Source organism: Acomys minous, assembly GCF_964271855.1.
Source record: "Acomys minous genome assembly, chromosome: 5".
NCBI classification, from domain to species: Eukaryota; Metazoa; Chordata; class Mammalia; order Rodentia; family Muridae; genus Acomys; species Acomys minous.
In genome coordinates, this window is record NC_140494.1 from 114,716,732 (window position 1) to 114,743,417 (window position 26,686).

The following is a 26,686-nucleotide window of genomic DNA, read 5'->3' on the forward strand; positions in this document are numbered from 1 at the left end:
TTCACAGCAAGAGAACAGTGCCTAAGATGCCTGGCTTCCATCTTTTTTCCCTTTATTTTTTAGTCTGCAACCCTGGTCTATGAAACGGTCCGTGTACATGGACATGGGTCTTTGCTCCTCAGCTAAACCTTCTGGAAACACTTTCTCAGGTTTTCCCAGAGGCGTGTCTCCTAGGTGATTCAAAATCCGGTCAGATTGCTGATGAGAACTAACCCTGACGCCACCACTACATTTCGATAGCAGAGCGTAAGCACCCAAAGGTACATTGTCCGTCGCCTTCATGCTTTGACAAAATGCACATTCAGATTGGGAAGTAAGAGCTCGGGACCACACTGTCATACTCCATTGAATGGAAACACCAGGAACCATGTAGGCTGCACAGAAAAGAACATTTTTCTATGTACCAGCAGAGTTGAACCTTTCTCTTACTAATTAAAGATAGAGGCTCATGGCAAGTCAACAGTGCTGCGATGGAGGAGCTACTGGGTGATTAGCAATCCGTTTCTGTTCATATCCAGACCCCATATGCAGTGTCCTTGACCTTGGTCTCTTCATGAGCTATGTGCCCTTTAAGCTCTTTACCTTCCTGTGCCCTCTTGCACCCGTACCACATTCATTCAATTAAGTTTTCTAAGAACCTATTGTTCTGGGTGCTGAGAATACAGAGGTAAGTAGAGATCTGGGGCTGAGGCCCCTGTTCCATGGAGTTTATACTTTAGTGTGGGGTTTTTCAGGTGGTGGGGGTTTAATAAGTAAGTGTTTATTGTATATATTACACAGATGGTGAGACCCGCTGTGAAGAAGAGCAAAGGAGACAGGTTATTTAGGCTGGGTGATGCTTTAGTTACAGTTGACAGGGAAGTCCTCATTACTCAGGTGACTTTTGAACGAAGTCCTGAAGGAGGTAAGAAGACAGGACACGGACAACAATGGAAGAACACTGCAGACACGGAAGAGGCGGAGAGGAAGACGGTTCTCAGCACGGTTCAAGAATGGGGGTCAGTGGGGCTAGAAAAGGGAGCTCAGGAGCCACTGGAGGGGCTGGAGGGCAAGACGCAGAACACGGATGGAGACCTTCACACACTGGCCAGAGCGGAAGCCACTGGAGATGGCAGGCAGGGGACTAGCTTGCCTGGCTTAGGTCTTCCAAGGGTCTGTCCTGTGTGGAGCGTGAGGACCGTTGGTGGAATTAGGGCCGACTAGGAAATCTCTTGTAACCGTCCACCTGAGAGGCAGTAGGGCTTGAGCCAGGGGGAGTGGGAGTGGTGACAATTGATAGGATTTGGGGTGTACTCTGAAGGGAGAACCAACAGATATGCCAACAGACTGGGTGTGGGGCACGAACAGGAGAAGGCCTCTGGGCCCGAGCCACTGGAAGGATGTAGTTGACGTTAATAAGATGAGAGTGGCAATGAGGGCATATTAGACGTCCAAGTGGAGATGTCCAATAGGCAACCTGGAGGTAAGGACAGCAGTTGAGGACAAAGATGTGCAGCCGTCAAGTGCATCTACTGCACTGCCCGGTACTGCACTGCCCGGTACAGTGACTACTAGCCACACACGGCTCTTGAAGTTGAGAACGAGATTAAAATAGAAAATGTAGTTCCACAGTTAGATCTGCCATATTTCCAGACCTTGCAGGGTACATGGGACCGGAATAGCACCCATGTTGAGCACTTCCTGTTTCCTGGAAGTCCTGCTGAATGGTACCAACATATTTTGGGGTCTCGGCGACACTTCTGGGTAAACGGTGGAGAAGGGTGAGCGTTTAGAAGCTGGAGAGAAGTAGACGCCTGGCCTGTGAGGGTGGGAGAGCCTCCAGGAGAGGAACGGGGTCCTGCATGCCTGCGAAGTGTTACAACGGAGGGAAGGAGCTGGAGAGGGCAGGACTCACCAGGTCAGATGCCGCTGGGAGGCCTGATAAATCAAGGATCGGTAATTGACAGCAGATTTAACAAGTAGGTCACTGGTGACAGGATTGGTTCTGAGGCAATGAAGCCCCAGTGGTACAGTAGAATAAAAGGGGGGAAAGGCAGAAGCAGAACGGAGGCCACGCATAGTCACACCTTTCCAAATTAAACATGCTCTGACGGGGCAGAGTAGGGAGATGCTGTGAAGCAGCATCCAGGGATGCTCCAAGGATGGGAGGACCAATAGACCATATCGGAGCACTTGGGGTCAGCTTGATGGTGAGGGAGAGACTGATGATGCAGGAGGAGAGGGAGAGAGACCGTTGAGAAAGCTGTGCCTGTGAGCACAGAAGAGGTGGGTGACGTCCAATCCCCAAGCAATAGGGGTCGTGCTGTGCAAGGATAGACAGTTCATTCACAGAATGGTGGCAGGCAGGACACAGCCTGGGATGGTTAGGAGTGCGTGCAGGTCTGCTTGTGAGTGCCTTGATTCCCCCGCTCCCCCCCCCGGGGGCAGGGGGGGGGGAGGTCACCTGCCTGAAGTGTGAACAGAGGCTTCACAGGTATAAAGGGAGAAGGAAGGTGTAAAGTCGACTTCCTGAGCGTGGTGAGACTGATGGGACTGGCCACAGAAGCATGATCGCTGGGCTGTACCCAGAGCCATACCCTCTGTGTGCTCACATAAGCAGCCATTTGTGCTTTCCTATCTCTGCTGTCTGCGGAGCCAACTGTGTTCCTCTGGGATGAAGCTTGGGGCTCCCCTGTTTGAGATGACCCCTTTGTGTCTTACTTGGTCCGGCCCTCTCTTATCTAGCCATTATTTGCTTAAATGTCTGTTACTCTGGGATGGGAGTCAGTAAACTTACGTTTGGATGTTATTGGCCATATAGACCTTAATACTGATAAACTCGGGCAATACAAAAGAAGCCAGACCATCTGTCAAAGGTTGGACATCACTGTGTTCCAAGAGAATAGTATTTGCAAAAGCAGACGAAGGGCTGAATTTAACCCTTGGACCAACACTTGGGCTGCTCATAGTGGTGGCCGGGATGAGGTCTCACTTAATCTCTGTAGCCTCCATAGCTGACATGAATCCAGGTACTGAGTAGTGACTCAGAAACCATTTTAGATGAGAAACAAGTTGACACAAATAGATGCTTAGGGCTGTCAAGGTGTGGACATCATAGTGCCCCAGAACTTGTCCATGACCAGCCTTACTGTACTGTGTATGTGGAAACATGGAAACATGAGCCCTGGATATCCAGAAAAAAAGATCAGAGTAGTTTACTACGTATCTTATCACTGCTAAGCTGCTGTCCTGTGTAGGCAACCTCTCGCCTAGGTTCCCCGGTACACTACACAAGCCTCCTCTCCCCAGTGCAGTGAGACTAGCCACTTCCCAAATAAGTGTTCTGTGTCCATTCTGACCTGTTTGTTCCTGTTTCCCCTCTGGCGGGGAACAGCCCCAGCCCCTTACAAAGGACAAGCAGCCTTCAGGTACCTACATACACAAGGCATGATGGGAGAATCATAGACCCATCCCTTAAGGAGCTGCTGCATCATATAGAGTCTGTCCTTTGCCTGTTGTGATGGCTGTTCTTGGTTGTCAGCTTTCTCACACCTGGAATTAACTAAATCCCACACCTCTGGGCACACCTCTCAGGGATCATTTGAGGTGGGAAGACCCACCCTAAATCTGGGCCCCCGCCTCCTGGTAGTGGTCTATATGAAGAACTTGGAAGAAGGATGCTTTCGTTTTTGGCTTGCTTGCCCTCACTCTAGCGGGCAAATTCATTACCTCTTTGGTGTTAGAGCCTACTTCTTCAGGATGTACTAGAGACCATCTGGGACATCCAGCCTCACGTACTGAACAACTGTTGGATTCTTAGACTTTTCCTCAGGAGGCAGTCATTGTTTACGTAGCGGAAGCCGCTGTAATAAATCACACGCACACGCACACGCACACGCACACGCACACGCACACACACACACACACACACACACACACACACACACACACATCCTATCAATTCCACTTCTCCAGAGAACCCTGGCTAGTACAGTTACCCATGACCACCCCCTTAACCCACACACACCTGATTCCTCTTCCCTTTCTACTTATTTTTTAATCGACTGAAATTATACACATTTATAATATACAACATGATATTTTGAAATATGCATACATTGTGGAATGGCTAAATTATATACTTACTACCTAACCTACTTATTCTCCTGGGATCAGAACACTTAGACTCTACCTTCTTAGCAATTTTACGTTCCAACCCATTATTATTAACTGCAGTCACCATGTTGCTCTCTTTTCTCCTCCTTCTCAGTCCTGCCTTCCAGTGGGTTCCCTTGGGTGCAAGTGTGGATATTTTCTTCCTAACACATCACACACACCACCGGAGCTCAGCAGAAGCCTGCTCTAACTTCCCTGAGGTCAGTGGTATCCAGTAGAAATATAAAAAGACACCTGAGCAATTCCACATCTACTAGCAGCACATTACAGCATAAAAAGAAACATGAAATTAACATCGGGCTAGTAAAATGGCTCAGTGGAAAAAGGCATTTGCCACCAACCTTGGGACCCACATGGTAGGAGTGCAGCAACTCCACAAGGTGTCCTCTGACTTCCACATGGATGCCCTGGCACACACACACACACACACACACACACACACACACACACACACACTCTAGATGTATGGATGTAATAAAAAAAGAATCTAATCTTAATTAGTTACTTCACCGCTCTATTTAGAATCCTATGATATCCACATATAATCAATACAGAAGTTACCAATGACATAGCTTGCATTCTTCTGTTCATGCTGGGGCCTCAGTGACCAGCTTGCATTCCTCACGTTTGGCACATTCCACCTGGGCAGGCTGGTCTCAGCTCTCAGCAGCTCATGGCTCCCATACTGAGTATATAGTCACACAGGGCACAAGATGAGGGACCAATACCAGCTGCCCTGAGCACCCCTGGTCTATCTTTGAATCAACTTATGAAAATGGGGTTGTGGTCACTTTCCAGGTGAGAAAACTTGATATTTGAGCTTCTTATACCCAACTGGTAAGTTACAAAATTCACATTTGTAACCCAAATATGAGTCCAAAGCCTACCTTAAAATGGAACATTTGAGGAGCCAGAGAGATGCCCCAGTTAGGAGCACTGGCTGCTCTTGCAGAGGACCCCAGGTTCAATTCCCAGCAACCACACAGCAGCTCACAACTGTCTGTAGCTCCAGCTCCAGAGGATCTGACATCTTTTACTGTGGGCTCTGTAACACACATGGTGCACAGACATGCATACAGGCAAAACACCCATACACATAAAAGTCAATAAGTACCTTAAAATGTAAAAACATAGAATATTTGGAATTCATATCAGGGAGTTAGCCTGATCAGTAAAAACACTTCCTATGCAGGCATGAAGACCTATGTTTAGTTCCCAATACCTATATGGTTTTTTTTTTAAATGAGTGTGTAACACATGGTTGTAATCCTGGCACTGGGGGTGAGGGGTCAGGGAGAATAGAAACAGCCTGATCCATGAGCCCCAAGTATCACTGAAAGCCTTTGTCTCAGAAGGTAAGTGTCTGTTGAGGAAGACGTTCAAGGCTGACTTCTGGCTTCCACATACATGTCTGCTCACATGCATGTGCACACACTCACACACACATGTGAACACACACCCATACCCACTTCAGACATCACACACACACACACACACACACACAATATTTTAGCTGGGATGCTTTTTGGTCAAGCAGCCAAGCTATCAGCTCCATAAATATCCGGTATTCCCAGCACCCAGGATCCTGTCAGGCATGGCCTATGGGCTCAATCATGTGAGTGAATGACTCTGGCCTCACCTTCTGGAAGGCTTGTCTGTCACCCTGGAGCCCAGGTTGCTGACTCCCACTGCACTGCTCTTCTTGGGCGCCCTTCTGTCAGGCAGTTGGTCAGTACATGAAAACATAGCCTTTTGACACTCGATGTATTTTCAGTAGCTTTTGGCAGAGAGCCTTCCCTGTGTCCCCAGCCTCGGGGCGTGTCATTAACCATCCTTGTTAATTTCCTTCTTTTTCCCTTACTCTGGCTGTCCAGCTAATGGGTAAACCCAGCAGCTAAGCCTGGTTATATGGTGAGAAGCCAGGTCTCCAAGTGAAGCCCATACTGACCAAGAACACTCACGACACATGGCCACCACCTCCAGCTTCTACCTCCGGGTCGTCATGTGCCATCGTGACAACTCAAGCTGTTTCCCTGCAAGGAGAGCAGCGTGACTCTCCAGGAGGGTCACACTAACCCACAGAGCCGGTGGCTGCCGGCCGTGCCTGGATGCCTGACATGAGAGCCCAGTTGCTGGGTCACCTCAGGTTTGCTCAAGGCTGCATCCTCCCAGGGACCTCCAAGTAGTTGGCTTCCTGACGGGGTCACAGTCAATGTCATAGACTGTCAAAGTGCAGGACTAAGAGATCATTTAAAAAGGTCATGTGTCCCTGTGCTTTCTTTTGTTTTAGTGTATATTTTATTTATTATAATTTATTCATATTACATCCCGATTGTTATCCCCTCCCTCTTATCTTCCCATTCCCACCCACCCTCCCTCCCTCCTCTGCCTATTTCCCTCACCTAGACCTCTGATAGGGGGCGCCCTCCTACCCCAACTGTATGGTGACAGCCTATTAGGTCTCCTCAGGATAACCTGCATCCCCTTCCTCTGTGTGCCCGCTAGGACATCTTGCCAAGGGGCAGTGACCAAATCATGGGCACCAGAGTGCATGTCAGAGGTTCAGCAGCAGTTCCCCCACACACCCACCCCCGCCAACGTGTAGAATCAGCTGTCCATCAACTGAGCAGGGGTCTTGGTTCTCTGCCTGCATTGTCCCTGGCTGGTGCATCAGCTTGTATCCTGATCTGCAGGCCTTGATGGTCTCCCTGTGAAGCTCCTGCCCCACCCCCCCACTCTTCCCTACAACTCTCAGCACTCCCCCTAGAGTCTAGCTTAGAGTCCCAGTATCTGTCCTAATCCCCCACTGGGTGGAGTCTCTCAGAGGACATCTATGTTGGGCTAACATCCACTTATACGTGAGTCTATACCATGCGTGCCTTTCTGGGTCTGGGTTACGTCACTCAGGATGATCATTTCTAGTTCCACCCATTTGCCTGCGAATTTCAAGATTTCCTTGTTTTTAATAGCTGAGTAATATTCCATTGTGTAAATGTACCACAGTTTCTTTATCCATTCTTTTGTTGAGGGACATCTAGGTTGTTTCCAGATTCTGGCTATTACAGATAAAGCTGCTATGAACATAGTTGAGTAAATGTCCTTGTTGTATGGTGGAGCATCTTTCAGGTATATGCCCAGGAGTGGTATAGCTGGGTCTTGAGGTAGCACTAGTCCCAATTTTCTGAGAAAGTGCCAGATTGATTTGCACTCTCACCAGCAATGGAGGAATATTCCCCTTTCTCCACATCCTCACCAGCATGTGCTATCATTTGAGTTTTTTATCTTAGCCATTCTGATAGGTGTAAGATGGGATCTCAGAGTTGTTTTTATTTGCATTTCCCTGATGACTAGGGACTTTGTAACCCAACACACTAAATCTGTTAGAAGAAAAAGTGGGAAAGAGCCTTGAACTCATTGGCATAGGAGACCACTTCCTGAACAGAACACCAATAGCTCAGGCTCTAAGATCAATAACTATTAAATGGGACCTCATGAAACTGAATAGCTTCTGAAAGGCAAAGGACACTGTCAACAGAACCAAATGACAGCCTACCGACTGGGAAAAGATCGTCACCAACCCTACATCTGACAAAGAGATAATATCTAAATTATATAAAGAACTCAAGAAATTAAACACCACCAAACCAAATATTCCAGTTAATAAATGGTGTCCAGAGCTAAACAGAGAATTCTCAACAGAGGAATATCGAATGGCCAAGAAACACTTAAAGAAATGCTCAACATCCCTGTGCTTTCAAACTGAAATACACATTGGCAGATGCTGTCGAGACATAGAGTTTGGGTTCACTTGGTCTGAGATAGGATCTGGGAATCCTTATTTCTAGCAAGTAACAGGTGGTGGTCCTGCCACAACTGGTCCAGGGACCATACCTTGGAAAGCAAGGCTCTTTCTATCCCTGTCAGTGTCTCATTAAAGTGGGGCATGGGAATAACTCAAGTCACAGTACAAGGCTCCTGTAGGCCAAACTATACTTACTGCCTACAGGACCCCTTGGCTCACACCGCAGGCTACTTGCAGCAACACCCTCTACTTTCAGTTAGATTGTTGGGAGCAAGGGTGTATCCTATTCCCCTAGGGAGATCTCTCTTTGGTCCCATCTTAGACGCTTTACAAGCTGTGGAACTCGTACTCTGTGGTTTTTGTACCAGGTACTCCTGGGGTCAGAGACAAAATGGGTCAAAATTCAAGTTGGAACCAGGTATCAGACCTGAAGGGAAAGCTGAGGAGGTGGAAAACACCTGGTGCGGGAGTCCAGATGTGAGTCCAGATGTGCAGAGGGTTGCACTGCATCTCTCTGAGTGACAGGAGGGAACCTCGATGCAGAAGATGCCGCCATGAGATCAGACTATAGGCAGGCCTGGAGGGAGTTTTCTTAACTAGTGACTGATGTGAGAGGGCCTAGGAAATTGTGCGTGGAACCACCACTGGGCTGGAGAAAGCAGGCTGAGCAAGACATAAGGAATGAATCAATAAGCCCTACTTCTCCACAGCCTGTGCATCAAGTCCCCTTTTCCAATCTCCCCCCAGTGTGAGTTCCCCGCCTTGGCTTCTTTCAGTGGACTGTGACTCAGGGTATGTATTCCAAATAAACCCTTCCCAAGTTGCTTTGCATCACACGTTGTTTCAGACCCTCCAATGTGATGCAATATCGACCAGCAACCAAAAGAAACAAAATATCAAGCCACAAAACAATATGAAGGGACCCCAGTTAATACACTCAGAAGCCAGTTTGAGGAGACTGCAGGCTGTATGGTCCTACCTGACATTCTGGGACAGGAGGGGTGGATGTGGAGAGAGCTCAGGAGCTGCAGCCTGTTTGGGGTGACAGAGGAAGGGATGAGTGCGTGAGCACGGAGAATTTTAGAGCTAACAGTCTCACTTCTGTGTGATGCCGCGGTGGCATACAGGCGCCTTTGCAGACCTGTCTAGACCCATCGAACTTGAGCAGCACAAAGCGTGAATCCTAGTTTAAGCCTCGTTTAATTCATGATAACATACTAATGTTGATTTGCCAGTTTAAACAAATGCAACATGCTGATATCAGGGGGCTGCAGAGGCAAAGGCCGGAACACGTGGGGCTGCCCTATGCTTCCTGGTCAACTTTTCAATAATTCCAAATCTTTTATTTAAAAAAATAAACTCTGTTAATTATTTTTAAAACATGCTACTGAATCAATCAGAGGAACGCATATTCAGTCTTGTTTCTCCTTAGGCACAGCGATGGCCTTGGGCTGGCCAGTGGTGACCCATCCACCCAGCTGTCCCCAGCATCACATAAGCTTGTCGAGAATGGTCCTTCCAGTTTGACGGGTTAGTGAAGTCAGAAAGTCGACTCACAGACCGCCCAGGGCCTAGCTTCGCTTTCATTCTATCCTTGGAAAGCCACTGAACTAAGTCAGGCAGGTAGAAATGTGCCTGGGAGGTTGCTTAAATTTAAGTTTGCTGATTGTGACCCCGGCCCAAAGAAGTGTATAGTTGAGAGTAGATGGTAGGTTAATTAAAAAAAAAACGCACTGTAACACAAGGCAGAAAAGTGGTTCAAAGCCTGTGGGACAAGGGACTTGGACAGAGAAGCATGACTTTTCCTTTTGTCCCCAGGTGGAAACCCTGGGACCTGGTTAGATTTGCATGGAAGAATATTTCCCCATTATTGACATGATCAGGATCTCAACATTTGATGTATAAATTCTGTATGGCAGTGTGTCTCTTTCCTTGACAAGCCACTATTAAATTGACTGTGTACCTTATTTTGATGGCTTCTTAGAAGCAAGGACGTGTGGTGTTTAACAGTAGTGATTCCTCATGTCGCATGGCTCTATCACACACCAGGATTAAGGGAATATGACGAAGGAGCCTGAGGTAGGCCAGGAGGTTGTCATTTACTTGTTGCAAAAAAGCTCTGACTAGTGTTTCTCAGCTTCCCAGCTGCCTGGTCTGAAGCTATTCCTGCCCCGTCTCTCACGAAGCCTGTAGTTGTTATTAGCCCTGGTGGGTGAGTTGTCCAGATTATGTCTAAAGGAAGCCACGGGGACAGGTTCAGGCCAATGGCATCTGGAGAAAGCACAGGGTTTTTGAAGAAGAAACAAGCTGAGAATGTCTATGGGTCCCCAGGAGGACACCCATGAGAGAGGACTGGAGCAAACTGAGGCCTGCGGGTGCTTCTGAAGTCGGAGACCCTTACTGAGATCTCCGAGGGGTCAGCGATAAGGGGTGGGACCAGCAGGTCAGTGTTTCTCAGGGGGCCAGTCCCCTGGGCTGCTGAAGGGAATCCATCACCTGGCCCCCTTCTGAGAACCACCAGCATTGACCTGCACGTAAGCAGCTCGCCAGGTGGTTGTCCCTGTCCGAGCCTCCTTAGAACTTCGCTGGTGTCAAGCCCGGGGGACTGAGTCTCCTTTTTAACCTACTCTGGGGTAGGTAAACAGGCCACGGTCGGACCTGCTCACTGTTCCCACGGGAACCACCTTTCCCAGCCTTTCCACCTGGGCGGCCCACACTGCGCCATCCTGCCTCCTTCGCGGCACGCCTTTCTCCGTAGCGCACTCAGCAGGCATTCGGCACACATTCTCGTCCATCATTACTCATCTTTTCCTTCTTTAGTCCCTCCGTTCTGATGAGATTGAAAACCTGAGTGTAGGGGTGCAGAGGGGCTGGAGAGATGGCTCAGAGGTTAAGAGCACTGACTGCTCTTCCAGAGGTCGTGAGTTCAATTCCCAGCAACCACATGGTGGCTCACCACCATCTATAATGAGATCTGGTGCCCTCTTCTGGCAGGCAGGTGTACATGCAGGCAGAGCACTGTGTACATCTTGGAAGGAAAGAAGGAAGGAAGGAAGGAAAGAAAGAAGGAAGGAAGGAAGAAAAGCTGAGTGCAGGGATTGCCTTGGACCACTCTGCACTGTGGTGCATACATACCCTGAGCTTGGTACTTCCCAACCCCCCGACTGATGTCTATTGCCCTGGGAGCCCTGGCCAATAGATAATACAGCCGTCTACAACCTAGACACACGACTTGTTTCTCTCTGGTTTCCTCCTTCTGGGAAGAAATTATCTTTTGGAGGAAATGAGATCTAGTATCCCCTGAGATCTGTGAGCAGGGCCACCAGGTTCTTACTGGGTTCTGAGTTCAAAGTGGGCCTGGCTCTTCAAAGAGAGATGCTGCCGAGTGGCATTTCCGTAAGCCCTGATTCAAAGTGGACACATCTGGTGCCCAGGAGCACTGGGCCACTGGTGTGCAAATGAGATAGTAGCGGAGTTTGGCCCTTGTCATCATGACACAAGAAACTGTGGCCTTTGAGAGATTGGCCTCTCTAGGGGCACAGTGACAAGCCCTGCCATGGCGGGTAGAGTCCAGGAAGCCCAGATGCCACCTTTAGGAACTTCTAGCAGTATTTTGAGTGTTTTGAGCAGTGACTTACCTATTGGTTTACTACTTATTAAAACAGAATAGCTCTTTCAAAAATTTTTTTGTTTAATCTAAAATCTACTAGATTAAACCAGCTATATTCTACCCACCATCGGTGTAGAGGGGAAGGAAACTAGCCAGAGCCTCCAGATTGCCTGTGGGTGTGGGTTAGCTTGACAGATGAATGCTTATGGAAGAAGTTAGGATTCTCAGCAGACACAACCCATAGAAATCCTTGATGGGGCGGTCCCCGAGCCAACTGAGTGTTCTTTCATTGCAAGGACATCTGTGGCCACTTTGGGTTTTTACCCGTCTCCTCTCTCCTTCTTGTTGTCACTTCAGTACTCCATCAGGAAGGGGCGTAATTAAGCAATCTTTGACGGTTGACAGGCATCTTTGACAGCCCACGATTGATTATGAGGTCTCCCCTCCAAGGAGAACTTTCTTACTTCGCTGTGGAGGGTGAATAATCACAGCCTTTTAGAAAGCAGTTTTGTTTAACTTTTAAAGTTTTAAATATATGCTCCTTATCCCTGAAACAGCCACTAGCGGGAATCCATCCCACGTAAGCAAAAGAATCAGCGCGTAATAATAAAATATATCCAAGCGCTTTTCACAGTGGCTTCCCCACAGAAATCCAAATATAAACTGAGTCTGCGCATGCAAATTGTTAACTGATTAGTGGGCATCCACACCACGACTAGGTCTTTCATAAAAATAATAAGTTAGAGTCCTCTGGCTTGACTTGGGAGAGGGAGTTTCTGCAAGCTAAAGGCAAGTACACCTGGATTATATGTTTCTTAAGTAAGCGATGAAATATTTCTATATAGTTTTCTGAACACAAAGAAAAAGAGTGATGCACAATTTGTTGGCACTGATAGCTACTTAAATATATGCATATGCGTATCAAGGCAAAATAACAGTAAGATGGGTAGTAGAGAAATAACAGACACCACTGTGACACAAGATTGTGATAGCTAATTTATTTAGGGCTTTATTATATGCATATACACTTATAAATTGAGAAATTATAAATTAGCTAATTTCTGGAAAGGTTGTGTAGTGATTAAGAAATGGCTTTATTTTATTTTGTTAAAGAAAAACCCACCAAACTTAATCTACATAAAAGTTTAAACATTTTTTATTTATTGTAATTTATTCACATTACATCCTGATTATCTCCTCGGTCTTATCTTCCGTTTCCCACTCTCCCCCCCTCTTCTTCCCTCTTCCCCTCCCCTAGACCTCTGAAGGGGGGCCCTCATCCCCCACCCTCTGGCCACAGTCTATCCGGTCTCATCAGGAGAGGCTGCATCCCCTTCCACTGTGTGCCCACAAGGCTGTCCTGCCAAGGGGCAGTGATCAAATCGTGGGCACCAGCGTGCATGTCAGAGGGTCAGACGTAGTCCTCCAACTCCCAACGTGGAGAATTAGCTATCAGCTACATCTGAATAAAGGATCTAGGTTCTCTGCTTGCATTGTCCTTGCTTGGTGCATCAGCTTGTGCAGGCCCCCTGAGTCCAGGTCCAGCCTTGATGGTCTCCTTGTGGGGCTCCTGACCCCGCCAGGTCTTTCCATGCCCTCATTTTTCCATACAACTCTCAGTGCTCCACCCAGAGTTCAGCTTGGAGTCTCTCAGGACATCTACTTTGGGATAACATCCACTTATAAGTGAGTATATACCATGTGTGTCTTTCTGGGTCTGGGTTACTTCACTCGGGATGATCTTTTCTAGTTTCATCCTCAAGATTTCCTTGGTTTTAGTAGCTGAATAGCATTCCATTGTGTAAATGTACCACAGCTCCTTTATCCATTCTTCAGTTGAGGGACATCTAGGTTGTTTTCCAGAGTCTGGCTATTACGAATAAAGCTGCTATGAACATAGGTGAGCAAATGTCCTTGTTGTATGGTGGAACATCTTTCGGGTACATGCCCAGGAGTGGGTCATTACCAAACTCATTCTATGAAGCCACAGTCACCTTGATACCTAAGCCACACGAAGACCCAACAAAGAAAGAGAATTTCAGGTCAATTTCCCTTATGAACATGCAAAAAAATACTCAGTAAAATACTCGCATATAAGTTTTCTATCTGAGCTCCTGACACAGTTCACTGGCCACCATGTAAAGCAAAAGGCTGCTTTGGCAATGTGCATAGTTGCTGTTTCTACTTGAGATTTGCTTGGTCAGGGGTCGGGGAGGGATAGAGGTGATGGGGCATCCTTTCCAGCCTCTGCTCATTACTGGTAATTCCCCAGCCAGGGGGATCTGCGTTACCCAGTATCCTTACAGAATTCTGGAGTGACAATAACTTTCCCTTGGAGCTAATAGAAGCTTGCTGATGGCATCTGTCCAGAGTTCCCTCCGTTCCAGCCAGGGTCACGCAGTACTCTCAACTTAGGGAATTGGGGGAAACTGAAAGTTGGGAGAGGCAAATGATATTGAGGAGAAGGAAGGAATTATGATAAACGGTCCACTTACATTTCATCTCTGAATAACTGACTCATGTTGGACGATTAGATTTGGTTCTGTGTGACCTCGTGAGACCAGTAGTGAAGGGTAGAGTGTATCGTGTCGGTAAACAATAGGCAGAGGGGTCCACGGTAGGCCCTGTGCACCCAGAAGGAAAGCCATCATGGGTCCGCCCACTCGCTGAGTAAATCTGCAGCTAAAAATTTTGCAGTAGACTGGAGAGTTCAGAGATGCCTGAATGCAAGATTGATTTTCTTCATTTTAGCTCCTTGCTAATGGAGCAAGGAATTAGCAGGTCAAGGCGACAACAAGGGTGACCTTACACCGCTGTACATAAAACCTCCTCATCCAGTGTGGGGGCGGGTGGAGCTGCCTTCCCCTGGGGCATGAGCATCCTATCCACAAAGGGTACCAGAGTATAGTGATTTCTCCTACAGCCAGATTCTGCAGTAGGCTTTGTGGTATCAAAACTGTGTCTTCCATGCGTGCAGTATCTCCAAATAAAATCAGCATAGAGTTTTGATTTGCTTGCTTGTTTTTCTTGGGATTTTTTTTTTTGACAACATGGCCTTGTAATTTTTTTTTAACCAATTGGTCAATCTGGTTTGAAGGCCCAGGTGTGGCATACCCTTATGACCTAGGCAACCACCTTTCTTGTTAAGACAATTGAGATGATCTTTAATGAGACAGCATGCTCAAATGGCCAAATCATGGCTGGCCTAAGCTCTCCTAGGACTAACCTCCATCTGTGTGTTTTTCTAGTCTTCTTTGTAGCTGTGGGAGCCAGCTCTAAGAAGACACCAGACGATGTTAGTTGACCAGTTTAGAAAGATCTGCCTTCCGAGGCTCCTCTTCGTTAAAGACAGCCTTTAATTCTTTCTGTTTTGGAGCTGGAATGAAAATGTGCAAGCTGGGGTTGAATTAGCCACTCGACAACCATAGGCAACAAGCCTGCGGAGCGCAATACGTGCAGGGTAAAGGAATGTGCGGATGGCAAGAGCCTGGTTCTTGGTACACTGAAAACTAGTGAGATGCTGACAAAGAAACTGTAGAAGACACAAATAAATGGAAAAAATAACCCGTGTTCCTGGATTAAAAGAGACCCTATTTAAAATGCCCATTCTATTCAAATCACGTGTGTAAATTCAATATTATCATCAACAAAACTCCGTGGTCATTTTTCCATACAACTAGGAAAATTCTAAAATTCATATGGAGCCAGATATAGCCAAAGAAATATTCAAAGGGAAAAGGTTGGGGGCATCCTATTTTCTGATTATGATGTCGCAAATCTACAATAGTGGAAATAGTATGGTAGTAACATAGATCCAGACACAGAAATCGGGGATACAGAATGGGGAGCCCAGACACCAGCCATGCACATGTGACCGGGGAGCTGGCTGAGTGGCTGACGTGCTTGGCTCGCAGGCAGGAGTAACCAAGTTTGGATTCCTAGCACCTACTTCAAGTCAAGTTAAGTCAAGTGTCGTGGTGTGTACCTGCAGTCCTCGCAGTGATGAGAGGCAGAAAGAGGAAAAGCCAAACAGCCTAGCTGAATGGTGAATTCCTACTGAATCCCACGTTTAGGAAGAGGTTCTGTCTCTAAAAGTAAGGTGGAACCAGGCTCTGTGGCACATACCTGTAATCTCAGCACTCAGAAGGCAGAGGCAGGGGAGTTCAAGGCCAGCCTGGTGTACAGAATAAGTTCCGGGACAGCCAAGGCGCCACAGAAAAAACCCTATCTTAAAAAAAAAAAAAAAAAAAAAAAAAAAAACCACCAAAAAACACCAAAACCCAAACCAACAACAACCAAAACAACCCAATTAAAATGGGCAAAGGAGGGTGCTGGAGAGATGGCCCAGCAGTTAAGAGTGCTTGTTGCCACTTCAGGGGACCTGGGTTCATGGAGGCTCACAGCCACCTCTAACCTCAGTTCCAGGGTATCCAATGGCCTCTTTTGACCTCTTTTGGTTACCAGACAGCATGCATGTAGTACACAGACATCCTTGTAGGCAAAATATTCATACACTAAAATAAAATTGTGTAATTAAAATAAAAAGAGATAAGTAATAATAAAATGGGCGTAGGTATTGAATAGGCATTGCTCCAAAGATGAGGCATTGACGGGCATACATATGTAAAAGGTGTTAAGTTGTAGCCAGCCATCACTAAAATACATAAAGACCGGGAGACATCTCCACACAGCTGCTAACATGACCTCATCAAAAGTCACAAGATATGTAGAAGAGGGAACCCTTGAACATTGTGGGGATGCACATGAACACAACCAATTTGAAAAACAATGTAAAGGTTCCACTAAAAAATGAAAGACACTGTGAAATTAAGCAATCCTACTTTTGGATATAGACCTTCCCCCCCCCCCAGGAAATCAAGTCAGTGTCTCCATGTGAGGTCTAGCCTCATGTTCATGCAGCATTATCACAGTGTCAATAGAGACGTAGAACCAACCTAAGCCTTTGGGTTAGTCGGTGTTCTTTCACTATAAGACACCTGAGATAATCAACTATCAAGAGAAAAGGTTTAATTTGGCTCATGGTTTCAGAGGTGTCAGCCCTTGGTCATGCAGACCTCTTGGTGTTAGGCCTCTGATAGAGGGGCCAGATGGTAAAACTGCTCACTTCATGGCCAGTAAGTTAAAGGAAAAAGAAGGGGGCCAAGATCCCACAATCCCCTTTGAGAGTCTTCTCCCCAGTGACCTAGGGGCCCCTCCCTCTTAATGCTTGCATGATAAGGTAGTAGTGACATCCTGGTGATCAAGCCTTTAACTCATGGGCCTTTAGAGGTCACTTAAGATCCAAACTATAGGGAGCTGGAGAGTTGGCTCCGTGTGTAAGAACACTTGTTGCTCTTGTAGAGGACCTGGGGTTCCATTCCCAGCACCCACGCAGTGGTTCACGGCCATCCATAACTCCTGTTACAAGGACTCCACCACCCTCTCCTGACAGCCACAGACACCAGGCAGGCGCATGGGTAGTGTACATACATATGAGCAGGCAAAACATACATATACATAAAATAAAATACACCTAGAGAAAAGGTGCAAATTGCAGCCGACCCCACTGACAGATGAATGGATAAAGAAAATGTCTCTCTCTCACATACACAGCAATACTATTTAACCTTAAAAAGAAAGAAACCTGCCATTTCAACAAGGTGAATGAACCATGAGAACATTGTGGGAAGTGAGATGAGCCAGACATAGGAATGCAATACTACGTAATCTCACTTATATCAGAATCGAAACAGAAAGTTGACTTCATAGTAACCAGTGCCTGACTAGTGGTTACCAGGAGCTGAGAGAGATGAGAGGAAAGGGGAGACGTTAGTCAAACAGTCCAAACCTTTAGTTGTAAGGTGATGAACACTAGAGACCTCATATGTACCGTAATGACCACTAATGATAACGATAACGTGTTGTTTACTTGACATGTACTGAGATCACAAGTGTTCTCGTTACCACCAAAATAATAATAGTGAAGATAATAATACAGGTAGCTATATGATGGGACAGAGACAATAATTAGCTTGGCCATGACGCTCATTCATCATGTATGCATAGATCATGTTTTGCTTTGGGCTTGAGATGGGAGTCTCACTGTGTGGCTCAAAGCTTGCCTTGAGACTGAGGTGATCCTCCTGCCTCACTCTCAGAAGTACCCGAGACTACAACACCCATCTCAAAACCTTTTATTTCACATGCTAAATACGCACAGGCTCACCAAAGCTTAGGTCCTTGGTAGTATTGCCACGTCATCGTCCTACAGAAAGGACGTGACAGCTTCCCGTGCCCTTGCTGCTTGCAAACAGTATCCCTGGTGCCGCCCCTCTGTTTCTACAGCCTGGACAGAGCGTGTTCTGCAGGTAATCCCACCCAGGGAGCTTGGCAGACAGTTGGCTTCACCTGAGAAAGAGAGACAGATGTAGATTGCCTTGATCGGTCTTCCCTATTCAGATCAGAGTGGTCTGCGGCGTGTTGGTGGGTCTGTTTCCAACAGAGATGTGAACCTTCAGACCCCCCACCCTCACAATGCTAAATTAGAAACTTTACCAAATGAATCCAGCAGTCCGGGACCCATAAGCTCCCAAGTGAATGCGGTGCCGCATGTGAGACACTTAACAGACTTCTTCCTCATCTTCCACTTTTGAATTTGGATTGCTTTTTTTTTTTTTTTTTTTTTTTTTTGCAGAGTAGCCTATGAATCTATATTTCCCAATGGGGCAGAGTAAATTAGACAAGGGAACCAATGAAATAGGTATGAACGCAGCAAAGGAGCTGCCACTTGATATAAGGATAGAGAATGACCCTAGCGACCTCTGAGGACAGGGGGGCTAAATTAGGGCTCCCCCCCCCAATTTGATAGGTAAGAAACTAGTTGGTCTTAGAAGCCCTTTTAAACCCAAACTCCCAAGGAGGGTAGATTTGCCGCAACAATCAAATATGATATCAGTAAATAACACAAGACCAACAGGTGCAGAGCCTAGAATTTTACTGCAGCCTAAAAGGCTGCTTCCACCCACTCGAGCCAAACACGGTAAATCTTCTCCCGTCTACTTTTACCAGGTTTATGAGGCAGCAGGTTTGCACATCAGATGTTCATTTATAGAGTGCCAGACTACACCTGCTTTGTGCTAGGCTTGTGCTCTGGGGGTGGTTTTGTTTGGAAAATATTATTTTTAAGTAACAGCCAGACTTAGTGTTCCGTCATCTTAAGGCAGTCTGTCTTCTAAAGTGTGCTCCTTGCTGAAGGGCAGACGCTCCAGCCCTCCAGCCGCAGTGGCTAGGAACCATATGAGGCCACCCTCTTCCTGGCCTTATGTTTGCTGCTGCTGTGTTAAGAGGCAGGCATCCCTTAAAGCTGCAGCTCCACCTGGTCTGCAGGAAACTGCGGCCACCTGTGGGGGACTCTGCTTCCCACCCAGGCCCCCCACATCACAAGTGAGTAACTCCAGGAGGCTTCTAAATACAGCAAACACCTTGCCAATCACGTGGGAAGCTCATGAGAGACCAAGTTATTGTTCTAAAAATTAATAAAAACCAAAATATATGTTTTCTCTATACGGACTATCTTAGTCTGGTCATACCATTGATGGGGGAAAGCTTGTATTTATAGAAGGTGATTGATAAATAATATTAAAATTAAACTCAGCGTTTTGTAAACCTAATGAATGAGTGAATGGATCTAGTAAGTTACCAATGGCTGCTAATGTCTTAAACAGAGGGACAATAAGGTAGCACTTGTTACTGGGTGGCCTTTAATCCCAGCACTCAGGAAGCAGAGGCAGGCGGACCTTGGTGAGTTCGAGGCCAGCCTGGTCTACAGAGCAAGTTCCAAGACAGCCAAAGGTACACAGAGAAACCATGTCTCAAAAACAAAACAAAACAAAACAAAAAGTAGCATCTGTCTCTTATTAGAAGTTATGACACTATCCACAAAGCCTAATAAAAAAAGGAACTTTGATCTAGCTGAAGTCTATAGAATAATTAAAATATATGAGCTGGAGGGGCATATTGGTTTATTATAACTACTGAAGGGATACAGTCACCACAATCCAAGATTCTGGGACAAATGACGAGTTTTTACCAATATTGTGCATAAGTAAAGGAAGACAGCAGAGAACCCTGTGGTGGAAGTGAGACACGTGACATGGCGTGGGCCTGGGCTGGCTCCTGTTCCAGGTGTTTTGGTCTTGGGTTGTTTTTTTTTTTTTTCTCTATTGCTGTAATAAAGACCATGACCAAAAGCAACCTGGGAAGGAAAGAGTTAACTACACCTTGTTGGTTACAGTTCATCTGAAAGGGAAGCTAGGTCAAGAACACAGGGCAGGAACACAGGGCAGGAACACAGGGCAGGAACACAGGGCAGGAAGTCAAGGCAGGAGCAAAAGCAGAGCCCAGGGAGGAGTGCTTATGGGATTGTTTTCCACAGCTTGTTCAGTTTGCTTTCTTAGATAACCCAGGTCCACTGGTCCAGGGTGGCACCACCCACAGTAGGCTGGACCCTCCCACATACATTGTCAATCAGGAAGATGCCCCACAGATTTACCTATAGATCAATCTGATTGGGGCATTCTCTAAATTAAAGTCCTTTCCCCCCAGATGATCACAGCTTATATCAGGTTGACAAAAACAAAAACAAAAACCAGCCAGCCAACATAGCTCCTTATTGAAAATTCCTCTAAAAAATATAGGATGGGCAAGAAAATGTTTAATGTTATTAAGAAAATATTGACTTGGAGCTGGGCAAGGTGGCACACACCTGTAATCCCAGCACTCTGGGAGGCAGAGGCAGGCGGATCTCTGAGAGTTGGAGGGCAGCCTACTCTACAAAGCCAGTCCAGGACTGCTAAAGCTACACTGAGAAACCCTGTCTCGAAAAACAAACAAACCAAACAAACAAACAAAAAGAAAGAAAATACTGACTTGGGATTGATGATACTGTTTGTGGTATGCCTTTTAAAAGAAGTTTTGCTTGTGAGCCTCAGCCATTAATGGTTGAATTGAAAAGTGAGGGGTTGTGAGGGAGGGACAGCAACACAGAGGGCGAAGGAAGGAGGAGGGACATTTAAAATGTTTGAAAAGGCCAAAGGGAATTATATTACTTTATGGATATTACAATCGTACACACACGCACGCACACTGAGGTTACACCAATTGCGGTAACAGTCCTTCCTCAAAAGAATCCATAGAGTATTTAATAAGCACTCCAGCGGCAGGCATGGAAATCTTCCTGTGAGTTGTTGCTCAGGGAGTCTGAGAGAATCCCAAGACAATATAGGCTGTTTCTGTTGCCCTTGGTGCCTCTCAGAAGAAGGAGGCAAGGCCCTGATATTGAAGACACCATACATTTTGGACACTGGACTTAGAGGAATCAATCTGGGCGTGACCTTGAAGCCTCCTCACTGAGCGCTAAGCTCATAAGAGTTTCAGAAGGAGACGAACGAGCTGCCAGTGCAGAAGCAACCAGTGTCCTACCAGCTGTAATGTCAACGAATCACAATAGCCAGGATGGCAAGATGTTCTGAAAGGTGTCATGGTGGCAGTCATAACATGGAGGTACACAAGGGTCACCTACTTGGACTTAAGGTTTCTCTGCAGCCCTAACTGTCCTGCACTCCTTTTTGTAGACCAGCCTGGCCTCAAACTCAAAGAGATCTGCCTACCTTTGCCTTCTGAGTGCTGGGATTTAAAGGCGTGCGCCACCATGCCAGGCCCAAATAATACTGTTAATGGGAGTCTTCTGTTTAGTATGTGGACCTCTTTGCTAATATCCACTGAGGTAAGGTAAAGCCTTTGCTTCAGTGAAGTGTGTCCATAAGACATCTTCCAAACTCACCTTCTCTCATTGTTTCTGACCCTTTGTCCCATGTTATTTTACCCCCTGGTGTCAGATGATTGCTGGATTGACCTGAGCACTCTCATCTCCTTCCGGTTACACTAAGTCCAGCCCTTCCCCAGGCTTCCTCCCACATCATGAGAGTGACCTCATCACTGACCATCTGTTCCTGGTGTTTCCCATCCTGGGAGAGTCATTTTCCTCCTGTGTGCCATAGTCAACCTCTGCCTTTGTCTCTGTAGTGGAGCCTCCTCTCTGAATAGTTTCAGGGCAAGGGAATGAGGTCTTTATACTGTGAGGAATTCTTGTAGGAACAGCAGTTTGTGGTATGGCGCAACCTACAAAAGGATTAGTCCTTCCAGCAGCTTCCATAGTGGCTTGTCTTAAAACATCCAGAAGCGAGGTCTGTCTGCTTGTGTCCTCTCTGCAGGACTGTACTGGCTCACAGAGGGGTCCTCTGTGGTAGCGTCACATTGGATGGAAGAAAAGCCTACACGGTTTACCTATACCACGTTTGGGGAGAAAGGCTTTACATTTAGGTCTCCAGACAACTTCTGGAATGCTGCCAGGCTCGACAGATTGTACCATCTTAATCTGTGAAAGTTTCTAATCATAGTAATAAAAGCCAGCGCTTCCATAGTTTGTTTCTGTTCCCAGCGCCTCCTATGCATCTGTCATGTAGGTAGCTCTGGTGTCACCCTTGCTTGTACATGAGGAGACAGAGCAAGCGGGGAGGTGCCAGTGAAGTCACCACCCTCAACAGACGGGAAGTGGGGCTAGTTCCCCTTAGCTGCTGTCTGCTGTCTCTCACTGAAGACTCAGTTGAGAAGAAAAGAGAGACAGAATCACAGTTCATTCTGAGATCCGGGGGTGGGGGATGGGGGAAGGGGGGGGCACAGCAGCTTAGTGGGACTAACCTGGGTAAATGCGGAAGCCAGGAGGGTTGGAAGATGGATGGAAGCTGCTCCATGGCTCTCTACTGAAAAGAGCCACTCAGGGCGCCATCAAGAAAAATGCTGTATGGGAGACGGTGCTAAGCCCTCCATTTTTAGATGCGATCAGGAGAAATTCCGCTTGGCATCTGGAGCTAATAAATCCCCATTTGTCATTTCAGGCCACTCCATTTCCATGACTCTTCTAAAGGCCCCACTTGGAAATGCTAAGATCAGGCTTAAGGACAGCTGAGCCCCACTAGACATCAAGCCCATGGCTTTGGTGGCGTCTTTCAACATGACCAACCCACAGTAAGTGTCATCGGGAACTAGAATGTGAGCCTCTCGGGACATGACAGCCTGCTACTTCAGGCAACTGAAGCAAACCTCAGAGTGAGACTAGGAAATGCTAAGGTTATAAAAAGCCGGGAATCGCAAGGAGATTCAGAAACCATGAGCGGGTTTCTAATCGTTCTTAAAGGAGAATTACTCTCAGTTCCCAAATCCCAAGATGCCATCCAGGCAAAACCACTTCATCTTAACAAGTGTCGGTGTGGTAAGTCATCAGGCAGTAAGTTATTTCACGTCTGCTAGCTCACTGGTAAGTAATACCGAGGTAAAGATGACATTCCTTCTATTATACTATGCTGTCTCGGCCCCTGTCACGGTGTGTGTGTGCCTGGCTCCGCAGTCGTCAGAAGCCCGATGGCTCATGGGTGCATTCTCTACGCCACTGCAGTGTTCTGTGACACCCCTCCTCAGCATGGCACAGTGCAAGATCACATGGCCGGGTGGTCAGCTAGATGGATCGGCTGATCCCGCCCGAGATCGCCCTTCACCGCGGGGCGGTGTGTCTAGGCCGTGTGTCTATCCATCCAATAGTCCAGGCTGGCCACTGTCTACTGGTGATATTGGTGGGGTGAGAGCCAGACAAACAGTCACGAGTGTCTCTCATGCTTCTAATGGCATCATGCCTACTATCATCCCACTGGCCAAAACAAGTCACGTGGCTGGATACACACTCAAGGGTTTGGAAAATCACACACACACACACACACACACACCACTCTTTTGATGGAAGAAGCTGCATTGCCACATGGCAAAGGGTGGGGGGAGGTAAAAAGGTGGTGTTTACCCCTTTAAGGAAGGCTGAATAGAGCCACTAATACACTTTATCCCCTATAGTGTTCTTCACACACAAGACCAAAAGTGTAGGCTCAGGAATTAGGCTGGGAGCTATGAGTTTCATTTCCACCTCGCGGAGCTTCTAGTTTCTGCTGAGATGACCATGTGGCCGGAGATGGAGCTGAGCCACCATAACTACTGTCAAAAGTGACCAGGAGGGCAGGCAGGGGAGGAGGGCAGGTGTAATTTACCCCACACTTGTTGGATTTGTACCCCCATTAGTTTCAGAAATGTAACTCCAGCATTCTTTGAATATCCCACTAACCAGAAAGTTTCAGTTTGTTCAATTAAAAAATCCCGTCTCCTCGAATAGTCCCTAAAAGAACAAGCCCAAGACAGCATCCACTTTTTAGGAAACATCTGGGGTAATTGGGATTCCCCCAGAAACACCCACTCTTTTATGACGATTGTTGAGAGACACGGAGACTGCACATCCGATGACTGTTCTGTCTGAAGCTCTTGAGTCATTTTGCAAATGCCACACTGTGATGAGTACTATTATCTGTGCTTGGCGGGGAGGAAAAAAAAACAAAGGCTTAAGAGGGGGCTATGCAAGCAAATCTGGGCATTGTGAATTGCCTGGTGAACGTGGGTGGTCCAGGCAGCCCACCTGTAGCCCTTGAATAATCCAAGCAAAGGAGGTAGGCAGGTCAGCTCTGAGCAACCCCAGGGACCATGTGCTACTGTTGGCTTTCAGACTGTTAGAACCACTTGGAACGTAGGGTTTTCCCACAGATCGTAAGTGAGGCTCGTCTCCGCCGCCCCTCCCCCCACCAGAAGCTCCTCTCACCTGCTCCGTACTTTGATCCGTAGCAGACCACAGAGTGTAAAGAAAAAGTCCTCAGAAAACTTCAGTTAGAGAAACTGAGGCCTAGGGAAAGCACCACAGACATTGTTACCAGCACCCAAGGGCAGTCTACAGCAGACTGGCTGCCTCAGTATTGTCACGGCCTCTTACTCCCCATCAGGAGATGTCTGGCAGCACAGCACATAGCCGTCAACCATCTTTGCAGGGTGTTTCTGTCCCCGTCCCTACTATACCAGATGCCAGTGATATTAAAAATGCCTACACAGATTGACAGAACTCCTGGTTGGTTGGGAGGTGACCCTGCCGTTGGCTGAGGCGCACTGTGAGCCAGTGAAGCTATGGGTTGGTTTTAGTGCCCAAGACAAACCTGCCTAAGGTACAGACTGATGCAGACTCCTCCCTGTGCTCAGGTGAGCCCCCAGCTTTCCCACTCCCCAATCCTGAGAAAGGAGATACTGTGGGACCCATTTGAATGGGAAGCAAGCAGCATTTTAGCTGTCCTTGGCCCACCACCTTACCCCCCCTAAGGCCCCCAAGTCTCCACGGAGGTTCCTGGCCACCTGGAGTTTATATCCAGGTGGGAACAAAAGTACCTTTAACTATTGTGTCACTGATAATGGAGCCATTGCAAAGAACCACATGCGTGCACGCATGCACACATGCATGCATGCATGCACGCATGCAGTGATTCTTAGGGCTCCAATGCAATACGAAGTACAGTGGCATCCACTGTTTAAATGCGGAAGCTGTGTTTTTTCTGGTGAGCAGAGGGTCCTTACCTCCCGTCATGAAGGATCCCCCACACACCCCAGCTCACTTGTTCAAGTCCTTCCATTCACCCTATCAGGTGAGAAAAAGGGGAGTGGCCAGGCCTTGGGGTCAGTTCCTGACTGGGGAAGAAGAGCAACCTTGCACTTCCCTTGACCTCCCGCACAGCACAACTTTCTGTGCCTTCACATACACACACACACACACACACACACACACACACACACACACACACACACACACGCTTTCACACATACACACACATATACACATACATACACACACGCTTTCACACACACACACACACACACACACACACACACACACACACACACACCACTGGCTGAGGGAAGAGGGTACCATTGTTCTCAAGGGCTAACCCTGCCGTGTCACTCCTCCTCTCTACTCAGACCTGCCATTGAAGGAGGAATTTCTGAAGTGGAGATAATCTCCCAACAAGTAGACGACGAAAGCAAGAACATGGCTCCCGTGCAGCTGGTGAGCTTTGCCTACCGGGACCTGCCCCTGGCTGCTGTAGACCTCTCCACAGGGGGCTCACAGCTCCTGTCGAATCTGGACGAAGAGTACCAAAGAGAAGGGTAGGTCCTGGCTTAGCCCGAGTGGCTCTTGTGTAACTCCCCGGGCATCCATGGCACCTCCCAAGAGGCAGCAGCAGAGGCAAGAGGAGTTGACTTTAGGTCACTTAGGTTTTGTTTTTGTTTTTGTTTGTTTGTTTGTTTGTTTGTTTTAACTCTGGCCCGATTTCCTCAGAGAAAGACTTTTGGGTATAGAAAAGGCCCATTGCTGCTGGACAGCCTCTTAGGTCTTTTGCCATGTTTGCTTAGAACTTAGGTAATAAGATTTGTTCTCAGACTGAGATGGGCTTTAATGTTCTATTTCCCGCTGAATACCGCATAGGTGTTAGGGATGTGCTCAAGGTTACAGAGCCCATACGGGATGAACTTGGGCTGCATTTGCTCTGCACACGGTCTCACTGAGTATCCGGGAACTGGGCAGAATCTAGCTAGGAGCTTTGCAGATACCACTTCCCTCCCTGGCCAGTGAGAGAGCCCACAGGGACGCTTTTACTTTAGCTCCTCCTACCCAGCTTGTCAATCAGATCCGTGGGCTTGTTTCCCTGGTCTCTCTTACAAATGCTCTTCAAGGCAATGGTCGGGCTCTTCCAGCCGGACAGAGGCAAGGAAGATAGGCATTTGATGTCCCGTCTTTCAGTGAATCGGGGTCAGAATGTTAAAGGACAGACATATATCCTTGGGTCACACAGTATCTTAGACTTCTAACTCTCACCTAAGTATTCCCCAGTTCTGTCTTGTGGCTTTTAGACACAGAATTGTAAACACTGGCCAGCACCTAAGAGCCAGTTCTGGGCAACACTCCCAGGTGCCTGTAACCATTTTAGAACTTGCTGGCTGCTTTAAAAAAAAAAGGGGGGGGGGTTTCTTGCCATGTATTTTAGAAGCAAAAGAAAGCCATAGCTAAGTTAAGTTTGCAGAGCTCGCATTCCCCACGTCTGCTTCCTGAAGGGGGCACTCCCTTCCTCAGACAAATTGCCAAACAACTAGGA

At 47.2% G+C, this 26,686-nt stretch overlaps 1 protein-coding gene across 2 annotated transcripts in view; it reads left to right on the top strand.

Annotated features, from left to right (window-relative positions):
- Nucleotides 1-26,686, top strand: part of TMEM266 (transmembrane protein 266) — a 116,100-nt gene that overhangs the window by 33,575 nt on the left and 55,839 nt on the right. For both annotated transcript variants that reach the window (XM_084782957.1, XM_084782958.1), the window contains exons 2-3: nucleotides 22,523-22,652; nucleotides 25,512-25,700. In XM_084782957.1, coding sequence (XP_084639083.1) covers nucleotides 22,615-22,652; nucleotides 25,512-25,700 — 227 coding nt within the window. In that variant the 5' untranslated portion in view covers nucleotides 22,523-22,614. The remainder of the gene's footprint in view (nucleotides 1-22,522; nucleotides 22,653-25,511; nucleotides 25,701-26,686) is intronic.